The sequence below is a fragment of the Saccopteryx leptura genome, chromosome 5 (genome assembly GCF_036850995.1).
Source record: "Saccopteryx leptura isolate mSacLep1 chromosome 5, mSacLep1_pri_phased_curated, whole genome shotgun sequence".
In the NCBI taxonomy this organism is placed as follows: domain Eukaryota; kingdom Metazoa; phylum Chordata; class Mammalia; order Chiroptera; family Emballonuridae; genus Saccopteryx; species Saccopteryx leptura.
In genome coordinates, this window is record NC_089507.1 from 180074994 (window position 1) to 180101241 (window position 26248).

A 26248-nucleotide genomic window follows, 5' to 3' on the forward strand; every position below is an offset into this window, starting at 1 on the left:
CCAGCAGAGTGCTAACAGTCTTTTTAAAATTAAGAAAGCTTCATGGGCCTTGCCTAGCGCAAAAGGAGGCTGGGCATATCCATGCAGAGCACCAATGCCGTGTGTCTGGTTGCGTTTAGAGCAGAACTTGGGTCAGGGCGGTACTTCAGGAGCAGATGAGTGTGGGACGTGGGACAAGGCAGGGGAGGGGCTGAATGAGCAAGTGGTCGCACATAATGTCTAGCTTTAGCCTGATCCATGAGGGTCTGGATTGTGAATGACACCACACAGTGTCTCCGGTTGAGGCAGAGAGGGGAGATGCATAACCTCCAGGGAAAGGTAGCCCCCGAGTCCTGAGGGCAGCTGGCTGGAGGAGAGGTCAGTGGTGAGCTGCTAGCAGCCGACAGCAGCTGGGACGGGTATCCTGACCAGGTAAGGGGAACTAGGTGGGCGCCAATAGCATCTACAACACACTGTGCCTCAAGTGGAAGGGGAGTAGCTATCCCCAGGTTCACTGTGTCTCTTCCCTTAGCCTGCATGTTTTAGGGCTCAGGAAGTAGCAGGTGGTTCCCTAGGGCAGGAGCTGGCAGCTGAAAGGTTAGGGCCGGATGCTGTGCTGTGGCATTAGTCCCGGTGGATACAGGACTTCAGGTGGGGCCTGTGTATTATCTGTCCTTATTGTAGAAACATCTGTTTCACCTCGTCTTACTTTTACAACATCCCTTTGAGGTAGGTTGTAATATTTCCACTTTATAGGTGAGGCAACTGAGGCTCAGAGAAGTTAAGCAACTTGCTTCTTCCAGGGTCCCTAATCTAGTAAATGACAGCCTGAACCTCCCATCATGCCATCCTAATTCCAAGACACAGAAGGGGCAGGAAACAGTTACTTATAAAGTGTATGGAGGTGATGGGGGGTTGGGGAGGGCACATGCAAGGCGGGCTGGTGGGAACCTGCTGAGGCTGCTGTAATGATCCCAGTGGGAGGCCAAGGGGCCGAAGCCATGGCAACAGAGGCCGGGGCAGGGGGGCCAAGCCTGCGGCGACCGAGACTGGGGGGCTGAGGCTGCACTGACAGAGGGGGGCAGCCAGAGGAGCTGGTTAAGAGGCAAAATGGCAAAATGAACAGAAGGCCCTGGTGGTGGGGTGCTGTTGGGAGGGTGCCAGGCTTCAGCCTTGACCGTGGGGGAAGAGTTGTGGTCACTGACCGGAGGAGGAGCTGGTGGGAGGGGTGCTGTTGGGAGGGTGCCAGGCTTCAGCCTTGACCGTGGGGGAAGAGTGGTGGTCACTGACCGGAGGAGGAGCTGGTGGTGGGGTGCTGTTGGGAGGGTGCCAGGCTTCAGCCTTGACCGTGGGGGAAGAGTGGTGGTCACTGACCGGAGGAGGAGCTGGTGGGAGAGGGGGCTGTTGGGAGGGTGCCAGGCTTCAGCTTTGACCATGGGGGGGAGAGTGGTGGTCACTGACCGGAGGAGGAGCTGATGGGAGAGGGGGCTGTTGGGAGGGTGCCAGGCTTCAGCTTTGACCATGGGGGGAGAGTGGTGGTCACTGACCAGAGGAGGAGCTGGTGGGAGGGGGTTGTTGGAACACAGCAGCCTCATCATTCATGGTGCTTGCATTGTCTTATTGGCCAGGACCTTGACCTCAGTAAGGCGGTGAACTTCAGCGACCACTTTCTGAGCAGTGTCACCGAGGGTGGTAATGGGCTGTTCGGCAGCAGGTCCAGCTTGGGTGAGTTGTGCCCGTCCACTGGTTTTAAAGCCTTTGAGCAGGAGCACACTGACCTGGCAAGGATGGCAGAACTGCATGAAAGTTTCCAGCCTGATCACGTGGCTTACTTTTGTGTTCCAGCCATTTTATTCTGCTGGCCTCCCTGAAGGCGGGTGAGACTTCTGGGTCTTATATAGTCATGAGGAGGTAAATTGCAGTGGCGGGTGTGCTCTGTGGCCTGAAAACTGTAGTTACTTTTCTACTCTCCCTCACACCCAGTCCTGGACTGAGAGGAGTGGCTCAGAGTCCTTACTGCCAGGTTCAATCAAATAGAAATTCCTATAAAACTCATTTTACCATTTGACGTCTCGAGGGGCCTGTGAGGAGAGGCTGGAGGCATCACTTTTGTCCTCAACTCTCTGTCATTGCAGTGAGTGACTGCAGCCAGAGCACCACAGACGCCACGGACAAAGCCAAGGTGACCAAGGCTTTCAAGACCACAGCATTTCAAGAAGAGAAGGAGCAGCTTACAGTATGTGCCTCCCTGGTCCTCACAGCTGTCTTCTTTGGCCTGTCTACTGAATGTTTTATTTTGAGGTGTTTTTTTAATTGAAGATTGCTTTTTTTATTTTCTGTTCCATTTTTTTATGACAGTATATTTTTTATTTTTTGGAATCCTTTGAAATGTCTCAAGATTATTTATTAGAATTATTCTAAAGTTCTCATCAGCATCCTAAATCACCTCTGTTTCCTCTGGGGTCAGTTCTGCATGCCCATCCTTCTCTTTCTTGTTTTTGCTTTTTCTCAAATGTGAAGCTCCTTGGTTGTCAGGTCACGTTAACAAATGAAGGGCTAGTTTGATTATCACAAGCACCTGGCACGGGTGCCCACACGGGTAATAGGGCCTGGGGTCTCCATGTGAGTGAATGGCATGCTGGGGACAGACTTTCCTGGAGGGTGTGTGGGAAGGGACAGGAGAAAGCCTTGGGTCCAGGAAGGTGCCAGTGCAAGAAGGCCCCTCCTCTGGTGGCGAGGGTGGTGCTGTGGAGGGCTCTGGGTAAGCTCTTTTCAGATCTTCCCTCAGTCTGTCATAGTGTTCAGGACCCATGCATAGTGTTCTTCTTGGGCCCCATGCTCCCAGTAGAAGCCTTTGATAGGCAAATCATGAACTCTCTGGATAATGGTTGTCAGGGTTCAAGCAGAAAGAAAAAGCCTCCTGTCCTCCATGGAATAGGGGAGGACACCAGCATCTCAGCCACTCACAGGAAAGCCCTCTAACGATACACGTGAACACAGCCTGTGCCTGGCTCCTGCCTCCTTGCTGATTAGCTTCGGGTGTCTGCAGGGCTCCCTGGAGGAAACACGCACATATCTCTGGGGTCCTCACCTAGGGCTTTTCTTTGCTTTGATTGCCCTGTCAGTCAGATTCCATCTACTTCTAGTCTCTGGGATTCCTCCCAATTTCTGATCCACTGAGAGTATCCTTTTGGAGCTTTCCACAGCTGTTAGAGTTGGCTTTTCAAAAATACAAACCATGAATAATTTGAATGGCAGCTCTGCAGGAAGAGATAGTGGGTGTCCTGCTCTGCACACCACCTTACCTTGTAGCGGTCCCCTGGCTGCAGCACAGAACGGGTGTACTCGGCAACAAGCCAGAGCCGGGTTTCCCAGCCGGTGATGGAGGTGGACGCAGCGTCGGCCACTCCCTCCAGCCTCTGTCAGCCAAGCCCTCAGGGCCCCCTCAGGGCGCCCGGCAGGCATGGTGACTTCTCCGGAGGCAGGGACTTCTGATCCTCCTCTTGTCACAAACATCAGTAAACTGGGGAAGAGAATTGTCTTAAATGTAATAGCTTGTGAGTCTTTGTACTCTCAACATTCTCCCAGTTTGATCTATTGACAATAACATTGTATAGAAGGAAGTACACTGCTCACAAAAATTAGGGGATATTTCAAAATAAATATGAAGCTATAAAATATCCCCTAATTTTTGTGAGAAGTATATAAGACAGGTATAGAGCTCCATAAACTTGGTAACAATTTTACCATTTTGGAGACTTACCCACTTATTCTGTATGTGACCTGAACCCCCCATTGTCATGCGCCTTTATTTTATCATATTTAGGGGACATGTAACAGAAAGTATATCATCTATTCAATCATTCAGTGATTATTTTTGAGCACATATGTACCAGGTGCAGTTCTAGATGTTGAAAATAAAACAAAAGACACAAAGGTCTCAGACCTCATGAAGTTGACATTCTAGTACATTTTTTCCCCCATAAAGAATGCAATTCAGAGTAAACAATCCCATGGGGGGGGAGGGTTTTAATTGATTAGAATATCTTGTTCCAAGCTACCCACCAGGAGGACGCAGGGTCTTCTTCCGCAAGGCTCAGGGGACTTGGCCAGTGTCCTCATCCTCATGGCTTCCCAGGGAGCCAGGTAGGGGTGAGATTACTCCCACTATATACACAGAGAAATGGTAATCCCAGGACTACCTCCCCAGTCACCTCTGGGTGGGAGCCTGTGGCAGAAGCATACTGGAAGTCACATCTGCTTTCTAGACTGCTTCCTTCAGTTTTCCAGTAAGCAGCACTTGAAATCTTTTGTATGGAAGGAAAGATTATATAAAGAGAAATTTCATTGCATTTTGAAAATATAAAAGATAATAAAATCTTCCGATGATAGATGAGAGAGCCCCCTCCCCTCCCCCAAGCAAGAGGTTGACCTTATTGGTTCACTCACACCTCAGTGGAGCATGTGTTCTGAACTGTCATATTAGGCTGAGTCTAAACACTTTATACAGCATGCAAAGGAAATTCTAGGATTCACCTGGTTGCTTTTCCTAGAAATATTGGTAATAAAACTAGTGTGAGGTTACTGGGTTTGGCGAGATTTCTCATTGCTTTCTATCCTTAATAACATAAAACAGTGAGAATGTGTTGTCCTCCATCCAGGTTTCAAAGGCCAGCAAGATTTACGTAGGTGTGCTGGCTGTTAAAGACCACACACACACACACACACACACACACACACACATTTTCTTGCTCACCTGTTCCTGGTGCTCAGAATGTAACCTTGGAGAGGAAACATTTACCTTGAGGGTTGAGCCTGGGCAAGTGGGACCCAACAGTAAAAGTACATTGTGGGGTGGAAATGACCACGTTCTGTTACCCTGCAGCCCGAAAGCAGACTCCTGCTGAAGGAAGTCGGATCGACAGGGGAAGGAAGGGAGTCTGTGATTGAGCAGTTGCTTGATGAAGTAAGTGCAACCAAAGAGCGAGGCTCTCTGGGGTTTCATTGTCTCTTTGGATGGAAGTTTTGTTCAATATTATTGTGATTATTACACGACCATTTAATTTTTAAATATACTGGGAATGGAGTAGATGGTGCGTGTAAAGCTTTACATGAATTGTTACCTGTTGCTAGTTTTTTTTTGTGTGTGTGTGTGTGTTTTTTTTGGGGGGGGGTTGTATTTTTCTGAAGTTGGAAACGGGGAGACAGTCAGACAGACTCCTGCATGCGCCCAACTGGGATCCACCCGCATGCCCACCAGGGGGTGATGCTGTGCCCATCTGGGGCGTTGCTCTGTTGCGACCAGAGCCATTCTAGCTCCTGAGGTGGAGGCCATGGAGCCATCCTCAGCACCCGGGCCAACTTTGCTCCAATGGAGCCTTGGCTGCGGGAGGGGAGGAGAGAGACAGAGAGGAAGGAGAGGGACAGGGGTGGAGAAGCAGATGGGCACTTCTCCTGTGTGCCCTGGCCGGGAATCGAACCCGGGACTCCTGCACGCCAGGCCGACGCTCTACCACTGAGCCAACCGGCCAGGGCCCTGTTGCTAGTTTTTATGGCAAAGAAAATAGGCAGAAAAGTGTACATGAGCCCAAATAACATGCATGGAGTTAGGCAGAGTCCCTGACCTTAAGAGACCCCATGTGACCTCATGTTTTCTTAAAGAAGCAAGGTTTTCTGGTGCCTTCCCCTCCTGTATGGGAATGGAAGTTTTTGGCAGTTCTGTCTGTTCTATGTTGGGTCTTGAGACTCCTGATTTTCTTGTCTTTGGATTTAAAGCAGTTTAGTTCCATCAGGAATGTTTGTTATTGAATAAGATGGCAACTCAGTGCTGCTGAGTGCAGGCTGTGGTGGCACGTTTGTCCTTTTCCACCCGCTACAGGGAGCGGATCCCAACTGCAGCGATCGCGAGGGCCGCCCCGCCATTGCTGTGGCCGTGATCAATGAGCACCACGGAGCGATCCCTGTTCTCGCGCAGAGAGGAGCAGACATTGACCAGCAGTGGGGACCGTAAGTGAAACACCGTGCAGGGAGAGTTCTGGTGCCAGGGCGCAGCCAGCGATGCCTCAGGGGCTCTGCTGCAGCAGGACCCGTCCACGTGCATGCCCTGTTCAATTAGATCCACTTAGAACCATTCAGACCCACTGTGAACTTAGTAAAAGACTCACCTGCTCACAGTTTCTAAATCTGGGGAAAATAAAACTTTAAAAGTGGACTGTGGATTGCCTAAATTTTAGTAGCTCTTATAAATGAAGATACAGTTTGTTAATTCATGAATTTATACTATTGTGGGGTTTGCAGGTTCTTAGCACTTGGGGTGTGAAGCAATGTTTTTGTTATGATCTGATTTCTTAAGGCCTATAAGAGAAGAAACCCCCACAGAAATGTACCCATGAGGTTAATGCAGAAAGAAGATACAGTTGTCTCCAGATGTCTTTCACATCCCTGGGGAGGAGACTGGTCCATCTGGTTCACCACATAATCTCCTGGTGCCTTGGTTTCCCCAGCCATGAAACAGGACAGAGAGATACCAAGTCCTGTGGGATGGCTTTGGATATACTGTCCTAGTCTTGGTGCTGTTCTGCCGCTTGACCTCTCCCAGCCTTGTGGTTCTGTTGTTCTCTTACAAATAGTAGGAAACCTGGGGTGGAAATTGCCTTGAGTGTGAGTCCTTCCAGTTAGTTGCTGTTGAACTAGAATCTCCCGGGCAACACAGGTGTCTAACACTGCTGCCCCCTGTGTCGAAGCCCAGGTCAGTGAATCATGTGGCTGAGTATCTCAAGGGAGCATAAGGACATAAGTTTAATAGTTTTGTTTCTGTTTTTCTCTGTTTCAAAATTTCCTCTAGTGTTTTTATTCAAAATATATAATCTCTCAATGTGCATTTTATAAGTTTCTGCCCAATAAGACAGCGATACCAGGAGACACAACCCCTTTTATAGTTTTATTTCATAGCAGGATGTTTTGCACGTTGGTGTAAATATTCTCTCAAGTTTTCTTAGGGTTCACATTCATCATACTCTGTCAACTTCTTTATCCCACACCTGTATTATCATTATAAAAATAATGCTACCTTGTTTTGTGTTAAGGTATACTTTATATTTGTACAATTCAGACAAGCTTTTCTTACAGTATTTTCTTATAGTATATTTTCTTATAGTACATTGTGGTTGATACAAAAATATCTTAAGCACATGTTGAATTGATGCTTAAGTATTATGAGTCCTAGCTTTATGAAAAGCCCCGCTAAGAGGATGAAACTGCTCTGAATATGGAGTAAGTGAGAGGAGAGGAGAGAGTGAGACCGATTCCCACATGCTCCTTAACTGAGATCCACCCAGCAACCCTGTCTGGGGCCTATGCTCAAGTACCGAGTTATTTTTAGCACCTGAGGCTGAAGCACTTGGACCAACTATTCTAAAGCTATTCTCAGAGCCCAGGGTGATGCTCAAACCACTCAAGCCACTGGCCACTGGAGGGGAAGAAGCAGAGAAAGGGAAGAGAAGCAGTTGGGCACTTCTCCTGCGTGCCCTGACCAGGGATTGAACCCGGGAGGTTTGCACACCGAGCCGACACTCTATCCACTGAACCACCAGCCAGGACCTGATTAATTGCTTTTCTTTGGTGTTCCTCAGTTTCCATTGCTACTTCATCACCATTCTATAAATTGACATTTACTCATGTGATCTCATTACATTTCTACTAAGTCTAACACTGTGGGTATGCCATCTATCTAAATGGCATGTAATTGTGCTCGCTTCGGCAGCACGTATACTAAATGGTGTAGAACAGCCCTTTGTCGTTCTCACTGCAGTGTCATGGTTACTGTTAGCTCACATGTGCAGGGGGGGGTGGGGGACAGCAGGGAGGCGGGGAGCTAGATTGGAGGCCTTTCCCCTAAATAGAGCACAGACGTCTCTTCTTCCCTTTCAGTTTATGCCAAATTCTGGAGGAGAGCAGATTTTTTTCCAATAGAGCTAAATTCTGCGAAGTCTGGTTTATATTTGTTAGTTCGAAGTATTTAGGCCTAGGTCAGCCTGCCCTCTGTCCCACAGCAGGACTCTGTTGATCCAGGAGCACATCCTGGAGACCTCATCCATTTCCTGCTCTCAGACATAAGCCATCCAGAGAGCTGGCTTCCCTAGAAAAGAGGCTCAGCAACTGTCCCTCAGCACGCCTGGATAACTGCTTTCCCCCAGGCACGTGTGCCTAGTGCAGAGAAGCGACCTCGTTGGTCTCCATAGGAACTAATGTCCACTAAGCAGCTCAGCAGGTTTCTGTTTACCATGTTTATATCATTTCTATCAGAATAAACTCATGTTCAACAGGAAGGGAATGGCTAAGTACACGTCCTCCACCAAAGCTGAGATTCACTGTCAGACTTGTGAAACACAGATTTAAGATCTCACAAGGAGAAGGAAATGCAGAAGTGCTGTTTGCTTCTGGAAAGTAAAAGCCCCTCTTCACTGGAGTTTCAAACATTTAATTTCCTAGTTCTGTCCCAGGTGAAGGAAATGGCACCATCAGTCTACTTTTTAGAGGATCAGTTGTGGAGATTTATTCTATTAGGTAATTCAAGATTTATGATGAGAATATACTTTAATCCACCATGATGCTTAGATTTGAATAAATAGTTTGATTTGTTTGTGCATTAATAGCAAAATTTTATTTATTTATTTATTTATTTTTGTATTTTTCTGAAGTGAGAAGCAGGGAGGGAAAGAGATAGACTCCCACATGCGCCTGACAAGGATCCACCTGTAAAGCCCACTAGGGGGCGATGCTCTGCTCATCTTGGCTGTTGCTCCATTGCAACCGGAACCATTCTAGCGCCTGAGGCGGAGGCCATGGAACCATCCTCAGCACTGGAGCCAAAACAATGGAGCCTTGGCTGCGGGAGGGGAAGAGAGAGATAGAAAGGGGAGCGGGAAGGGTGGAGAAGCAGATGGGCACTTATCCTGTGTGTACTGGCCTTCCAGGACTTCCACACACCAGGCCAACGCTCCACCACTGAGCCAACTGGCAAGGGCTATTTTATTTTTTTAAATAAGAGGAGGGGAGATAGAATCCCACATGCACCCCAACTGGGACCCACCCGGTAACCCCCATCTGGGGCTGATGCTCAAATCTACTGAGACCTCCTCAATGTCCCGGGCCAACGCTTGAACCAGTTAAGCTACTGGCTGCAAGAGGAGAAGTAGGAGAGAAGGGGGAGAGGAGAGAAGCAGACGCTCATCTCATGTGTGCTCTGACTAGGGATCAAACTGGTGACATTCGCATGTCGGGCTGACACTCTATCCACTGAGCAAACCAGGTAGGGCCACAAAATTTCTTAAAAATACAAATTTCAGGAACACCAAGGTATAACTGCTGAACTGAATGTTCTAGAAGGTCTGATGCAATGACACCGGCTTTTCAGAGGGACAAACTCACGAGCTCTGCTCTGAAGCGTGGGTTTCTGATAAGGAGGGGTATTCCATCCAGCACACTTCCCATATTTGGGTTAAGTTGTTTGGTGGGCAGTATATAAAATTAGAGTTGGCAGAGTCACAATCCATCATTTTTCAACACTAAACTGTAAATAGACTACACACTCTGCTCTCAATGTGGGGAGAGTTTTGAAGAAAGAAGATCATTGTCTATTTAGGAGATGGCGACCCCATGGATGTATCTAAGTTCAAATGTAAATGCCTTATAAAGACCCAATGAACTTGAGGAATGAAGTGACCAACAATTAAGCCATATGCCACTAGGGAGGAAGGAAACATGAAAGATGGGAGGAGGTTGGGGTCATGGGTGTGACCAAGACATCCTTTGTCAACACTCCCAGAGCATGCTGTGTACCCCTCTGTCCTGCATTTTCAGCTGAGTCCTCTGAGCTCCCGCACAGAGGACAAACACTGTGCCACGTGTGATATGGTGACCCTGGCCCTGGCACAGTGGGGGCATCAGGCTGACACTCCACATGTGCTGAATAGATGAACAAACAGTGAGGGTGACTGAGAGCCAGGTGGCGGTGATCCAAGAGACCTCAGGAGAGAGGTAGGCTGAGAAGGCAAGCACTGGAAAATCTGCTGATGGAGGGAGAGAACATAGACTCTTCTGTGGGGACAGAAGACAGTTTAGGGGCAGAAGAGAGCAAAATGTAAAGAAAATGAACATATTTTTTCTAGGTTGTTTCATCTGTAAAATGGAGATAATATGTCATAGAATGGTTGGAGGAAATGTATTTGTAGTTCCTATGAAAAGCTTAATAATTGGACACTAATAAATGGTAGCAGTCAAGGCCCTGGCTGGTTGGCTCAGTGGTAGAGCATCGGCCTGGTGTGCAGGAATCCTGAGTTCGATTCCCAGCCAGAGCACACAGAAGAAGCACCCATCTGCTTCTCCACCCCTCCCTCTCTCCTTTCTCTCTGTCTCTCTCTTCCCCTCCCTCAGCCAAGGCTCCATTGGAACAAAGTTGGCCTGGGTGCTGAGGATGGCTCCAGGGCCTTCGCCTCAGGCACTAGAATGGCTCTGGTTGCAATGGAGCAATGCCCCAGATGGGCAGAGCATTGCCCCTAGTGGGCATGCTGGGTGGACCCTGGTTGGGTGCATGCGGGAGTCTGTCTCTCTGCCTCCCTGCTTCTCACTTCAGAAAAATACGAAGAAAGAAAGAAAGAAAGAAAGAAAGAAAGAAAGAAAGAAAGAAAGAAAGAAAGAAAGAAAGAAAGAAAGAAAGAAGAAAGAAAGAAAGAAAGAAAGAAAGAAAGAAAGAAAGAAAGAAAGAAAGAAAGAAAGAAAGAAAGAAAGAAAAGAGCAGTCAGGGTGGTTATTATGAAAAAGATGATGACCAGGCTTTGAATGGAAAATATTGACTTCATGATGACTGACATTGGACATGGGAATGAGCAGAGTTTGGCCTGGAAGAATAGCCATGTATGGGGCTTTTAATAACAGAAACTCAGGGAGAAAGGTCTTAGGACTGCTTAATAGAATTTAAGTTAATTTAATATTCTATTATTGTTAATAGATGGTACCAAGTCGTCCTAAGCCTGATTTTTAATAATAAAGAAAGGGCATGATATAGGCTATTAATATATCAAATTCTAAGAAGATATATGTGATAACTATAGTTAAATGAGCATATGAATTGCCCAAGGATCTTGTTAAAATGAGTATGCAGTAGGCCCTGGCTGGTAGCTCAGCGGTAGAGCATCAGCCAGGTGTGTGGAGGTCCAGGGTTCGATTCCTGGCCAGGGCACACAGGAGAAGTGCCCATCTTCTTCTCTACCTTTCCTCCTCTCCTTTCTCTCTATCTCTCTCTTCCCCTCCCGCAGCCAAGGCTCCATTGGAGCAAAGTTGGCCAGGGCACTGAGGATGGCTCCACAACCTCTGCCTCAGGTGCTCTAATGGCTCCAGTCGCATTGGAGCAATGGCCCAGATGGGCAGAGCATTGCCCACCGGTGGGCATGCCGGGTGGATCCCGGTCAGGAGCGTGTGGGAGTCTGACTGTTTGCCTTCCGCTTCTCACTTCAGAAAAATACAAAAAAAAAAAAATGAGTATGCAGTAGATCCCAGGGGGAGGAAGCTGAGGTTCTGCATTTATAACTTGCTCTCAGGAGATGCCAGTGGTTCAGGTACCACAGTCTGAGTAACAAGGATCTAGAGACTTCATAATATTCATTGAGCTTTTAAGAGACAGTCCAACATGGCCCTTGGCAAGAGAATGGCCTCATGGTATTGGACATGGGATTTCCCCTTGTACCTGATAAGTCCGTTATGTTGATCTGATAATAATAATAATAATTAATGATATCATCACCAACAACAGCATGAAGACTGACCCCAATCTTATGTGCTTAAAAGAAACTATATAGAATCAAAGGGCAATCCTTTGGAAATTCATGGAAATTCTGTCATAAAGTATATTACTTTGACATTTCCATCTATTGCCTCAGAGAAAATATGAAGAAAAACACCGTTCAGATTTGCTTGACACTAGGAGCCTTGGCCAGATAAGGTATTTAAGTAACAGAAATTATATGAGTGATAAAATGTAAAACTAGATATATCTAAAACCATTAGAGGTTTTGATGCTTTTCGAGTGCAGTTGCAGTGAAAATCAAGGAAAGTGCTAAGTTTCTCATTTACTTTGGAAAATAGAGCCATTTATTCAAGTAGACAGTTCAGATTCTGGTACCCAAATCGGGCAGAGGATTATCCTTCCACAATGGGAGGGGGAGGATCATTGTCCTATTTACCTGAAATTTTTGCAACTCATATGGGGTTCAGTCTTGGAGGCAACACCCTTCCCTTAATTTGTTTGTTTATTCTTTTCATTGATGCATTCATCTTCCTAGTGGTCACTGAGCACCTACTATGTGCCAGTCCACATTCTAGGTGATGCAGATACAGCAGTGATGAAGACAGAATTTCTTCCCTCATGGAGTTTACAGTTTAGTGGAGGAGACAGACAATAAACAAGTAAGCAAATGAATAAATAATACCAGAGAGATAAGTGCTACAAAGAGAATAAAGCCAGGTAGAAGAATAGAGGGCGTGGTGAGGCCCCACACCTCCCATTAGGACCAGAGACACAGGAAGAGTCTGGAACAGACACACTTCTTGTAGGTGCAGAGGAGTGTTGGAGAGCTTTCACAAACTTTAACTTTTAGTCCAAAGTGAAATTGCCCTATTTATAATTAATCTGGCAGAATATAAAATTTTGTTTGTGTTTGTTTATTGAAAACAATGCTTACACACCAAATATGTTGTTAATTTTATCAAAATGACATGCACATGACTGAAAAATCAAATCCTATAGAAGGGATTCACAGCCATACTGTGCCCTCACTTCTTAATCCCCATTCCCAACTACATTTAAATATTTTAAAACTCTCCTGGATATCAACTACTCTCTCACTAAGTAATATCTCTGTCTGTCTATCTCTGTCACTAAATACTACACTTAAACTGATCATTCCTGATGTAGCATGCTTAGGCATTGTCTTTGATTCTTGCCATGATAGATGATTTGGCTCATGACCCCACCTGATCATTTCTATCCCCATATTCATGTTTTAATCATTCTATTACTATTTTTGGTTCCTTTATTAACTGCTTTTATAATATGCTTAAACTCATATTTTGACCATTACCTTTCAAACGTATCTCCTGACCACCTCGTATATAAGTGAATATAGTTGAATATTAGTGTTCCCTGCCGTTACCTCTACCTCTCTTTCCCCTTCTGTCTCAGAACTTCTGTTACCCTATATTTACTTTTTATGAGGCTGATCACAATGATATTTTCTTGTATTAACATAATGAAGACTGCCATTCTTTATGATTATATGTCATAATTATAATTGATGCCATTTATTAATTTCAGTAATTGAAAAGCACCAAAAGCAATTGCATTATATAGCTATGTGAACACTGTTCATTGCAGAATTAAGTCGTATGCTGTGATTACATTTTCTTCATGTAATGTAAGAAAATTCATTCATTCATAATGACCTTTGTATCACTCAAAGTAGAATTTTCTTACCAGAGATGTGAAATGGATTCTTTTACACCATGAATTATTTAAAACGCTCATCACATTTCATATTTTTTCATAAACTATAAATAATTTTTATGTCTTTGATTTTCCTGGAATTCCTGGTTGCCTTTGTTTTATTCTGTTTGAAAAAGAACATAGCTTCACCAAATCCATCATCCTTTCTGGTTTCTTACTTTTTCAATGCCGTTCTTCTTAGAGACTTTCTTCTTGGAGTATACATACCTCCTATTTGGATTTTACCTGATATCTTTCCGGCCCTGCTGTACATTAGTCATTATGGGATTTCTTTTTAATTGGAATCCACCTGTAGTTATTGTTTACATTTCTTTCCTTTCTCTTGGTTTTGACCCTTGTCAGGATAAAGTGTGGCCTCGGGTTAGGTCTTCAGAAAAGTTGTGTCTAAAAATTTTCTGAGTCTTTAAACGGCCTAAAAATGGCTTTCTTTTGCCTCCACTCTTTTTTTTTTTTCTTAATTTTTACTTACTGATTTTAGTGAGAGAAGACTGGAGAGAGACAGGAATGTTGATCCTTGACACTCAGAAATTTCACAAGGATAATTTTTTTGGTTGTTGATGTGCTGTTTTTCATTCATACAATTGGCCCTTTTATTCTGCAAAGTCATGTCTTTATTCAGTTCAAGGGAAGGTATTTTCTCCTCTCCCTTTTTTTCTGTTCTCTACTAGAACTCCTGCTTGTTTGATCATGGACCATTTGAATTGATCCCCTATATATATTTTTCCATATTTTTTATCTCCCTTTCTCTGTTTTAAGAGATTTTCTTAATCTTCCTATTTAAGTCTTTTTATTTCAACAACCATATTTTTACTCGATAAGAGCTACTTTTTGTCCGGATTGTTTCTTCTTCATGGAGTCATGTTTTTGTCTGCTCTCGTCTAAAGTCATTCTGAAGATGCCATTAGGTTTTCATATTTTTTAAAATTTCTATGTTTGCGTGTCTTGGTTTTTGTCAGATGTCTGTGATCCTTTGTTGTCTCTCCATGTTTATGGGGAATGTGCTAGTGAGTGGGAATTCTGTGTCCATGAGGTGAGTTTGTCATCTGGGGAGGGTTAGGGGTGGATGAAGCTGTTCTCCGACTGGGACAAGTGGGAGACTTCCCCCTGGGCACGGCTGTTGCTCGCCCGATTCTTACCGGAGGCTCAATTTATCGTTTCCAGAGAAGAGACCACCAGATTGATCTCTCCACTGGGATAAGTTTATGGCTTCAGGGGCTGGAGTGTTGGTATCGGGGAAAGAGCAGGTCTGGGAGAAGGCAGAGCTGCAGTTGCTCACACCATTTCTCCCCCAGTCGTGCCTCCTGCGTGCCATTGCTCCTGCCATCTCTGATCAGGAGCCTTTCATGAGTTTCAGAATGCAGGTTCCACCCCATCCACCCTTTCAGTCCCTCTCTGTTCCCTCCGGCCAGCCTGCCCAGGAGAGGTTGAGAGACAGTCTGGCACGCAGTAAAATGTGCTCACTGACCTCTTGGGCTTGCTCTTTGGTTTCTAAGTTTGGTGTTTTCTTTCATATCATACAAACACAACTCACTGAAGCCAAAGCCATTTTCCCTACACAGGAATAGGAACCTTAGCCCGAAAGGTTATTATCATATAGACAATGGCCCCAGAGGTCCAAGCCAGTACTGAGACCATGTCTAATAAGTTCTGTAAGCTCTGGCAGGAAATTTACTAAAATAATATTTATTAGCATTTGTTAAATCAACAACAAACCAGATCCTTGTCAGGTTTCTCACTTTAAAAAATGACTGTGTTCATCGATGTTCACTTTCTCTCTGATACCAGAGCTTACCCACCAAAACAGTATTCCTCCAAGGGAAGCTGCAGTGAGGGGGGACCCAAGAGATTATCCCAACTTGTGAAGTAAGTCAGTGGGGGAAACCAAGGCACCTGTGCTCATGTGCTCCCTCTCCAGTTTCATTAGCCAGGATGACTTTTCCCCAAACAGGCTCCAAAATACGGCTCTTCATGAAGCAGTTCTGCTTGGCCTGGCGGGAAGGGAGTGCGTTGCTGCTTTACTGGGGTAAGTTCCTGACCCTCAGAGAGAACTCTAAGGGCCCCAGTGATCGCCCTCCTGCGCTGGGTGATTTGGGAGGACCCTGGTGCCTGGATGTATAGTTAATCCTGTGAGTGGATGCCATCATCTCAGCATGGCTTCTGGGCACTAGGGGCTTTTAAACACAGTGAAAATGTCCCCTTAAACACGCTGGGTTGCAGGACTTTGATGCAATGGGGACCAATGGCCAAGATTGTAACTGAAGGTTTGAAGTCAGTCCTTCAAAAGGCCTCACCGTTTGGAGAGCCACCCTTCGGAATGAGGGTCATTGTGGCCTCTTGGGGACAGGTTTGGGAAGGTGGGGCCAGGAGGCTCTCAGACTGGCCTCTGTGTCAGGGAAGAGCCAGGCCCTCAGGTCTCAGTGCCCCCCCCCCCCCCCCGTCCTTCAGTTTACACCATTCTCTTCGCAGATGCAATGCAAACATCCGAAAGAAGAACGCTAGAGGCCAGACAGCCCATGACCTGGCTCTGACACTCGGGGACGACCTCATCACCCCGCTCTTTGCTGCTAAGCTCAGCCTGGCTGACTGTTAGACCCAGGGCCTCTGCAGGGCCTCCCTTGAGAAACCATCTAGCTCTGGCTGTTCTTTGCTTGTTTATTTCTGAAGTATACATTTGAGGTTTGGGAATTGAAGTTAAGAGGAACTCATAAGTTGTTTTTTAAAAATTATATGACAGTGTAATTCCACATGGGCATTTCCTCGTGTTCCCTGGATGGTAATGAACCTAATGTTTGTTTTATTGCTGCTTATTTTAGGATTTTCTTTTAAATTTATTTTTCAATAGCTAATAATTGCACAGAAGTCAAAGCTAAAAAGTGTAAAGTATTGTATGGTGAAAATTGGCCCCTTGCCCCGTCTCGTGGCCACCACTTCCCACCCCAGATGTGGCTGGTCATGCCAGTGCCATCTGTACCTTCCCAGACATTGTTGGACTGTGAACACATGTGATCTGATATGTGTACATGCATGTTTGTGGAGTATACCTAAGTGGAGATAGCACACATATGTATTCTTTCCCCTCTTTTAAGACAAATAGTAGCAAACTACATACTGTTCCATTTTGTTCTTTTGCTTAATGTATGTTAGAAGTGGTTCGAAATTAGTACATAAAGATTGAGTTTATTTAAAGTTTTTTTCCTGTGTTGAACTAATCGATATTCCTATTATTATGGTTTGTTATTTGGTGACAAATAACAGTGGTGAAAAAACCATTAGCAGGAATGTGTAATTTTGACATTTCTTTTTTAAGAATGTTATTTCAGTTTTTGGGTGATGAAATCATGGAGTTCCTAAATTGTTTTTTGTTAACTTAAATAACTAGAATATTCATTCATTTAAAGTGATCAATGTAGCACAGTGAGTAACAGACTTTAAGGGATTGTAGTCATCACTACATGCTCTTCATCCCTGTGCGTGGGTGACTGTGTCTGTGGGTATTGTAGTCATCACTACGTGCTCTTCATCCCATGCGTGGGTGACTGTGTCTGTGGGTATTGTAGTCATCACTACGTGCTCTTCATCCCCATGCGTGGGTGACTGTGTCTGTGGGTATTGTAATCATCACTACGTGCTCTTCATCCCCATGCGTGAGTGACTGTGTCTGTGGGTATTGTAGTCATCACTACGTGCTCTTCATCCCCATGCGTGGGTGACTGTGTCTGTGGGAGAGGTGCATTCCTGGGGTCCAAGTTCCCAGTGGAGTTGGGCGGTGCTGGCAATGGCCTCTCCTGCTCACACCCTTGTCATCTTTGTTGGGACACTGCAAAAGTGACCAGTCTGTGGAGAAACCTGTAGAGTGTGATCCTATGGTTTGGTGTCCAGGGGAAGAGGAAGTTACACTGTGTCACCTTTGCTTAGCTGAGACGACCTTTCCCAGAGTTCTCTTCCTTCATGACTTGGTTCAGGGTTGGCTGCAAGAGACACTGCATGGAGTGTGAGATGTAGAATGTGGGTGTGAAAAAATGGCCGTCACACTTGGAAGGTGTGTTAGGACGCCAGACACTGCTGTGGCTCACACCCACAGGCTCTGGGATTGACCCCGGGGAGCAGGGGGTGGAGTTCAGGACCATTTTCTCCAAATCTCAGGGAGCACAGAGGGCCTCAAGGACCCATGGGTTCCAGAAACAATAGTCTCAGAACTTTTGGGGGTAACTTTCATGCCCTGAGTGTAGGAACCACGTCTTTACTGTTCCTTGGATTTTCCACACTTCCTGGTGGAGGGTCCTGGCCCCCACCCCTGGAGGCCAAGCACACACCTGACATCTCACACCAGGTCATTCCTTTTACTAAAGCCATGGTCAGCACAAATTGCCCTTGAATTTCACTCCATCACAACCAAAACATTTACAATATGAACATGTAGCTTAATATTTAAGATATAAGAACACAGGTTCAAATCCAGGAACATTCTGATAAAATCCAACAGGATTACATCAAACGTTATGTAGTTCTAAGATGGTGACTGTGGAACTGGAAACCACCCCTACTCCAAATCCCGTGCTTACAGAAGAAAGCAGAATCTAACCAGGAGGTTGCTAACCCAGAACACTATATTAAACATCCTTTACAGAATAGTTGAGCACTCTGGTTTTTTTTAAATGAAAAAGCAAAACTTGGCAAGCAAACCTTCAGCTGATCTCTGAGTTTGACACTGTTGAAGATTTTGGGCTCTGTACAACCATATATGGTTGTTTAGGAATTTAATGCCTGGCTGTGACCACTCACTTTTTAAGGATGGTAATAAGCCTATGGGGGTAGATGAGAAAAACAAACGAGGAGGAGGATGGCTAATTACATTAAACAAACAGCAGAGAGCCCTGGCCGGTTGGCTCAGTGGTAGAGCATCAGCCTGGCGTGCAGGAGTCCCGGGTTTGATTCCCGGCCAGGGCACATAGGAGAAGCACCCATCTGCTTCTCCACCCTTCCCCTCTCCTTCCTATCTGTCTCTCTCTTCCCCTCCCGCAGCCACGGCTCCATTGGAGCAAAGTTGGCCCCGGCGCTGAGGATGGCTCTATGGCCTCTGCCGCAGGTGCTAGAATGGCTCTGGTTGCAACAAAGCAATGCCCCAGATGGGCAGAGCATCGTCCCCTAGTGGGCATGCCTGGTGGATCCTGGTCGGGTGCATGCGGGAGTCTGTCTGACTGCCTCCCCATTTCCAACTTCAGAAAAATGCAAAAACAACAACAACAAATAAAAACAAACAGCAGAGATGCAGTGACCTTGATAGCTTTTGGCTAGAGACACTGCTGTGCCTTACTGGAGAATCTTTTGATGACTCCAGTGATGATGATGTATGTGGAGCTGTTGTTAATGTTAAAGCTAAAGGTGATAAGGTAGCAATATGGACTACTGTATGTGAAAACAGAGAAGCTGTTGAACATATAGGGAGGGTGTACAAGGAAAGGTTAGGACTTCCTCCAAAGACAGTGATTGGTTATCAGTCCCACACAGTCCCCATAAGCTTCAGAACACACCTTGCTCACTTCATAGTAGCCACCTGAGGCAGAAAATTATTGTGTAGATAAAGAGAGTAATATCAAAAGAATATGATAATAAAGTATAAAGAGTTACATATTGATACTTATTAGATATTTTTAAGTAATAAGCATTTATAAAAGAAAATCTATCTGGATTTGACTCTTCACATTAAGAAAATCAAACTAAATGTGGTTTACCTGACTTCCCTCTTCTCCCCTGTGCATCTTTCCACGGTTGGTGTGCTCAGACTCCTGAGCTCATCAGTTTGGGTTGCTATAAATGGCTGCATTTACACTATGTCACTGGCCGCTCCAGCCCTCCCTCTTGAGTCTCCATCTGCACGTGTGGCTGGGACTCCCACTCTGCACACAACAAGGATGCCGGCTCTCGGTCCTGCTGCCTTGTCTTCACACCCCTGGCCTGGCACTTGTTCAGGACCCCATCTTCCCGCACTGGGTCCCGCACAGCCTTCTTCCATCTGTCCTTCGCTGTTACTCCCTTTTCCACAACTGTCCTCATGAGAAATTCAAACACCCTTTAGCAGTTGGCCAGTGGCTCCTGGCTTAGTGGCCGTGGCCATCACTCCAGCCTCCACTCTTGCTGCTTCTCGCTGAGATCGGACCTGGGCCTGGAAAAGGGCCCAGGGCATGCTCTCTCAGCTCCAGGACCCTGCCAGTGTGGCTGCCCCTCCTGGCCCCATCACCTGCCCCAACTGAACTCTGCTTCTCCCTTCCACAGAAATAACCAGGTCATTTTGTACTCACCTGTTATATTCCCACCTCCCTGGGAAGCTCAATATATATGCGTGGGCACTGAGTCTTGTGCCTAATTCCAGTTTCTGGTACATGGTACTCAGCAAATAGCTGCTGAGAAAACCCACCATGTGGCTTTGGGTATGGGCAAAAGAAGGTCCTAGACCGACTGCAGGCTTTGCAGCAAGGGGTGTCTTGGCTGTGAAATTTGAAAAGCATGTTTCTTTTTGTTTTTGATAGTTCTGATGTAAGTTTATAGATTAAGGTAAAAGTATGTATATCACTAGACTAGAAAAGATTTGAGTATCAACTCTTTTATAACCTAAAATTTTCAAAACAAATATCTTCAATTTCAAATAAGATCCTGATCAAGTGGGTTTATATGTTGTAAAATGTAACATCACAGTATATTTTGCTTCTGGCACACATTAATAGTTGAAGTAATATACATATATAGATATTTAGGCTTTATCCAATGTTGATTGATGAAATGATTTACTGTTTCCTTTATTGTTTCTGTGAATCATTACAGGATTATTGTAAGAAAACAATGCAGAGAATTCAAATAAATGAAACTTAGTGATATACCGCCATTCAGAGATAATTTCCAAAACATTTCTTTATGCATAGACAACTTTACATAAATATTTTTGTTTAATAAGATGTTGAAATCAACTTATTTATATAGAAAAGAATATCCTCAGTTTACTTCATATATCAAGAAATACGTCACCTGGTGTGAAAGAAGAAATGGTCTCCTACTCTCTTCTTCCCTTAAATTCCTCACCATCAGGACCAGCTTTTACAAGTAAATTGAAATTGTCCAATCAAAAGGTATTACATGGGACCTGAAGATGGCAGCGGAGTAGGCAGACACACAGACTCCCAGCTCACACCACCGAACTGGATTATAAACTAATTTATGAACAATCAGCGTGAAAAACCAAATGTGGACTACAAGAACAGCTTTCAAAAGTCAAGGAGCAAAGAAGCAGCCACAAATAACCTAGTAGGGAGCGCCTGAATCTCACCTGCTTACAGGAACGGGTTGGGGGGGTGAGGCTGGGCTCTCACTCCAAGGAAAAGAGCAGTAAATACTGCTCACAGCCATTTGCCTGGTGACCTGGGAGCAAGGTGTGTTGAAAGGGCCCACTTGTCTTCCAAAAGGAAAGGAGAAAGAGAGAGATGGATTGTGAGGGGGAGAGGAATATAGGTGATGACATAAAAGACTGACTCATTCAGTGCTGGAGGTGGCCATAACTGGGGGAGGGGCTGATCCTTCCACAAAGCAAAATACAAAAGTACTTCCAGGTCACAGAGATACAGACATCTCTCCAGCTCCAATCAGTGCAACAAGACACAGCTGAAAACAAGAAGTGGTGAAGAGGGGCAGTAACTCAGGTCTCCATGGAGATCTGAGATACACCTCCCCCTACTGAAGTTGAGAAAGCAACCCGCCCCCAGAGAGATTAACTGGCAGAAGAGGACTTCAGAGCCTCAGGTCACACCCATTCCTGGATACAGTTTCAAATAAGCCCCCTGCTGAGATCAGCAAACAAGACAATCACCTGTTAAGAACACAAACAAATCAAGACTTCAAAGCAGCCCGAATCCTAAAGTGAATTACAAATAATAGCTGATGCCAACCCAAGAAGACTTAGAAACAACACAAGCAAAAGCTAGAGGCAGACAACACCAAGCCTAGACTCACCCAGCTCTACAAAGAAAACACCCAAACACCCAGGCACAATGAGAAGACAAAGAAGTGCAATCCAAATGAAACCACAAGAGAGACCTTCAGGACATGAACTGAGTGATATGGAAATAATCAAACTTCCAGATGCAAAGTTTAAAATAATGATTGTAAGGATGCTTAGGGATCTTAGAACAACAATCGATGGTCATCACGAACACCTAAATAAAGAAATAGCAAGTATAAAAAAGGATATTGAAATATTAAAAAAGAATCAGTTGGAGATGACAAATACAATATCAGAAATGAAGACCACAATGGAAGGAATTAAAAACAGGATGGATGGAGCTGAGGATCGAATCAGTGAGTTGAAAGACAACTGGAATGAAGGCATGAAAGCAGAGAAGAAAAAAGAAAAGAGACTCAAAAAGTCTGAGGAAACTCTTAGAGAGCTCTGTGACAACATGAAGAGAAATAACATCCGCATCATGGGGGTTCCTGAAGAAGAAGAGAAAGAACAAGGGATACAGGCTTTCTTCAATAATATTATAGCTGAAAACTTCCCTAAATTAATGCAGGAGAAACTCTCACAAATTCAAGAAGCACAGAGAACTCCACTAAAAAGAAACCCAAAGAAACCTACACCAAGACACATCATAATTAAAATACCAAAGCTAAGTGATAAAGAGAAAATATTAAAAGCTGTAAGAGAAAAAAAGGCTATCACCTACAAAGGAGCCCCCATAAGGATGACATCAGACTTCTCAACAGAAACACTTGAATCCAGAAGGGAATGGCAAGAAATATTCAAAGTAATGCAGAACAAGAACCTACAACCAAGACTACTTTATCCAGCAAGGCTATCATTTAAAATTGAAGGAGAAATAAAAAGTTTCCCAGACAAAAAAAAAAAAAAAAAAAAACCTCAAGGAATTCATTACAACCAAACCAATGCTGCAGGAAATGTTAAGGGGCATGGTGTAAACCAGGGGTCTCAAACTCAACTCAGCATGTGGGCCACAGAGCAAGATCACAGCCATTCGGCGGGCCGCACTAGGTCTACAAAAGGCAACTGTTACGCAACACTTTTCTCACTGCAGTTGAAAACAAAAAAAAATCAGTACAACAAGCACAATCGTACATGCATTTTACTCAGTGTCACAAAACGACCAGAAACTGTAGTTCACATCACAACTGCTGTTAACTAAGCTAATGTCTAGCTAGGATGCTAGAGAAATGAAAAATACAAGTAGGCCCCTAGGCTTACTTAATTTTATCCAAAATATTTTGAACTTCGTGGATTAGTCTGCAGGCTGCACAAAATTGTTCAGCGGGCCGCATGCGGCCTGTGGGCCGCGAGTTTGATACCCCTGGACTGTAAACAGATCAAAGTGGGAAAAGAATATAGCAAAAGAGGAATACAGCTTTAAAGAATAAAATGGTCATGGACAACAGTGTTGGGGTTATAGGGTGGGGGAGGAGAAGGAGGGGTTTGGGGGAGGGGAGGGGCACAAAGATTATGGCTTTTCAGCATTTGCCATATTCCCCCTTTAATCTATAGACAGACAGCAAATATTTACTTATGGTGTTGCCACTATAAAGACTGCTGTCTTAGGGACAAATGCTGAAAAAGAAAAAAAAAAAGAATAAAATGGCAATAAACAACTACATGTCAATAATAACCTTAAATGTAAATGGATGAAATGATCCAATCAAAAGACATAGGGTAGCTGCATGGATAAGAAAACAGGACCTGTACATATGCTATCTAAAAGAGACACACCTTAAAACAAAAGATGCACATAGGTTGAAGGTAAAAGGATGGAAAAAAACATTTCATGCAAATGGGAATGAAAAAAAAGCTGGGGTAGCAATACTTAAAATATCAAACAAAATGGACTTTAAAACAAAGAACATAGTAAGAGATAAAGAAGGCCACTACATAATGATAAAGGGAGCAATCCAACAGGAAGATATAACTATTATAAATATCTACGCACCTAATATAGGAGCACCTAAATATGTAAAGCAGACTTTGATGGATATAAAGAGCGAGATCAACAGCAACACTATAATAGTAGAGGATTTTAATACCCCACTAACATCACTAGACAGATCCTCAAGAAAGAAAATTAACAAAGAAACAGCAGAATTAAAGGACACACTACATCAACTCGATTTAATAGATATCTACAGAACCTTTCACCCTAAAGCAGCAGAATATACATTCTTTTCAAGTGCTCATGGTACATTCTCTAGGATAGACCACATGTTAGGGCACAAAAGTGGTCTCAACAAATTTAAGAAGATTGAAATCATATCAAACACTTTCTCTGATCACAATGGCATGAAACTAGAAATCAACCACAACAGAAAAGCTCAAAAATTCTCAAACACATGGAAACTAAATAGCAGGTTGTTAAATAACGAATGGATCAAGATTAAGATCAAAGAAAAAATAAAAAAATTTCTAGAAACAAATGATAACGAGCATACAACAACTCAAAATTTATGGGACACAGCAAAAGCAATACTGAGAGGGAAGTTCATAGCACTACAAGCACACTTTAAGAAGCTAGAAAAAACTCAAATAAACAACTTAACCCTGCATCTAAAAGAACTAGAAAAAGAACAGCAAGTAAAGCCCAGAGCTAGTAGAAGGAAGGAAATAATAAAGATCAGAGCAGAAATAAATGACATAGAGACTAAAGAAACAATACAGAGAATCAATAAAACTAGGAGCTGTTTTTTTGAAAAGGTAAACAAGATTGATGAACCTTTAACTAGACTCACCAAGAACAAGAGAGAGAGGACTCAAATAAATAAAATTAGAAATGAGAGGGGAGAAATAACAACGGATACAACAGAAATACAAAGGATTGTAAGAAAATAATATGAAGAACTCTATGCAAAAAACTAGACAACTTAGATGAAATGGACAAATTCCTTGAAACATACAATCTTTCAAAAAATCAGTCTGGAAGAATCAGAAAACCTAAACAGACTGATTACACCAAATTAGATCAAAACAGTTATCAAAAAACTCCCAACAAAGAAAAGTCCTGGGCCAGATGGCTTCACAAGTGAATTCTACCAACTATTCAAAGAAGAACTAACTCCTATCCTTCTCAAGCTATTTCAAAAAATTCAAGAGAAAGGAAGACTTCCAAGCTCCTTCTATGAGGCGAGCATAATTCTGATTCCAAAACTAGGCAAAGACAACACAAACAAAGAAAATTATAGGCCAATATCTCTGATGAATATAGATACTAAAATCCTCAACAAAATATTAACAAACCGGGTCCAACAATATATGGAAAAAATCATACACCATGATCAAGTGGGATTTATTCTGGGTAGGCAAGGCTGGTACAATATTCGCAAATCTATCAATGTTATTCATCACATAAATGAAAGGAAGGAGAAAAACCACATGATAATTTCGATAGATGCAGAAAAAGCATTTGATAAAATCCAGCACCCATTCGTGATCAAAACTCTCAGCAAAGTGGGAATACAGGGAACATACCTCAACATGATAAAAGCCATCTATGAGAAACCCACAGCCAACATCATACTCAATAGGCAAAAATTAAAAGCAATCCCCTTAAGATCAGGAACAAGGCAGGGGTGCCCCCTTTCACCGCTCTTATTCAACATAGTCCTGGAAGTCCTAGCCACAGCAATCAGACAAGAAGAAGAAATAAAAGGCATTCAAGTTGGAAAAGAAGAAGTAAAGCTATCATTATGTGCAGATGATATGATATTGTATATAGAAAATCCTAAAGTCTCAGTCAAAAAAGTACTGGACCTGACAAATGAATTCAGCAAGGTGGCAGGATATAAAATCAATACTCAGAAATCAGAGGCATTTTTATACACCAACAATGAACTATCAGAAAGAGAAATTAAGGAAACAATCCCCTTCACTATTACAACCAAAAAAATAAAGTAACTAGGAGTACATTTACCAAGGAGACTAAAGAATTGTACTCGGAAAATTATAAAACATTGATAAAAGAAATCAAGGAAGATACAAACAAGTGGAAGCATATACCATGCTCATGGTTAGGAAGAATATACATCATTAAAATGTCTATATTACCCAAAGTAATTTATAAATTCAATGCAATACCAATTAAAATAACAATGACATACTTTAAAGATATAGATCACAGATTCCAAAAATTTATATGGAACTGAAAGAGAACACGAATAGCCTCAGCAATCTTAAAAAAGAAGAATAAAGGGGGAGGTATCACACTTCCTGATATCACGCTATACTACAAGGCCATTGTACTCAAAACCACCTGGTACTGGTGTAACAACAGGCACATAGATCAATGGAACTGAACCGGAGAACCCAGAAATAAACCCACAGCTCTCTGGACAACTGCTAATTGACAAAGGAGGTAAGGAAATACAATGGAGTAAAGACAGCCTCTTCAACAAATGGTGTTGGGAAAATTGGACAGCAACCTGCAAAAAAAATGAAACTAGACCACCAATGTACACCATTCACAAAAATAAACTCAAAATGGATAAAAGACTTAAATGTAAGGCATGAAACCATAAGCATCTTAGAAGAAAACATAGGCAGTAAGCTCTCTGACATCTCTCGCAGTGATATATTTGCTGATTTATCTCCACGGGCAAGGGAAATAAAAGACAGGATAAACAAATGGGACTATATCAAACTAAAAAGCTTTTGCACAGCTAAAGACAATAAGA

At 43.7% G+C, this 26248-nt stretch overlaps 1 protein-coding gene across 2 annotated transcripts in view; it reads left to right on the plus strand.

Annotated features, from left to right (window-relative positions):
- Positions 1-16750, plus strand: part of DZANK1 (double zinc ribbon and ankyrin repeat domains 1) — a 77964-nt gene extending 61214 nt beyond the window's left edge. For both annotated transcript variants that reach the window (XM_066387058.1, XM_066387059.1), the window contains 6 exons: positions 1608-1704; positions 2115-2215; positions 4865-4945; positions 5858-5985; positions 15486-15560; positions 16004-16750. In XM_066387058.1, coding sequence (XP_066243155.1) covers positions 1608-1704; positions 2115-2215; positions 4865-4945; positions 5858-5985; positions 15486-15560; positions 16004-16127 — 606 coding nt within the window. In that variant the 3' untranslated portion in view covers positions 16128-16750. The remainder of the gene's footprint in view (positions 1-1607; positions 1705-2114; positions 2216-4864; positions 4946-5857; positions 5986-15485; positions 15561-16003) is intronic.
- Positions 16751-26248: the final 9498 nt, after the last annotated feature.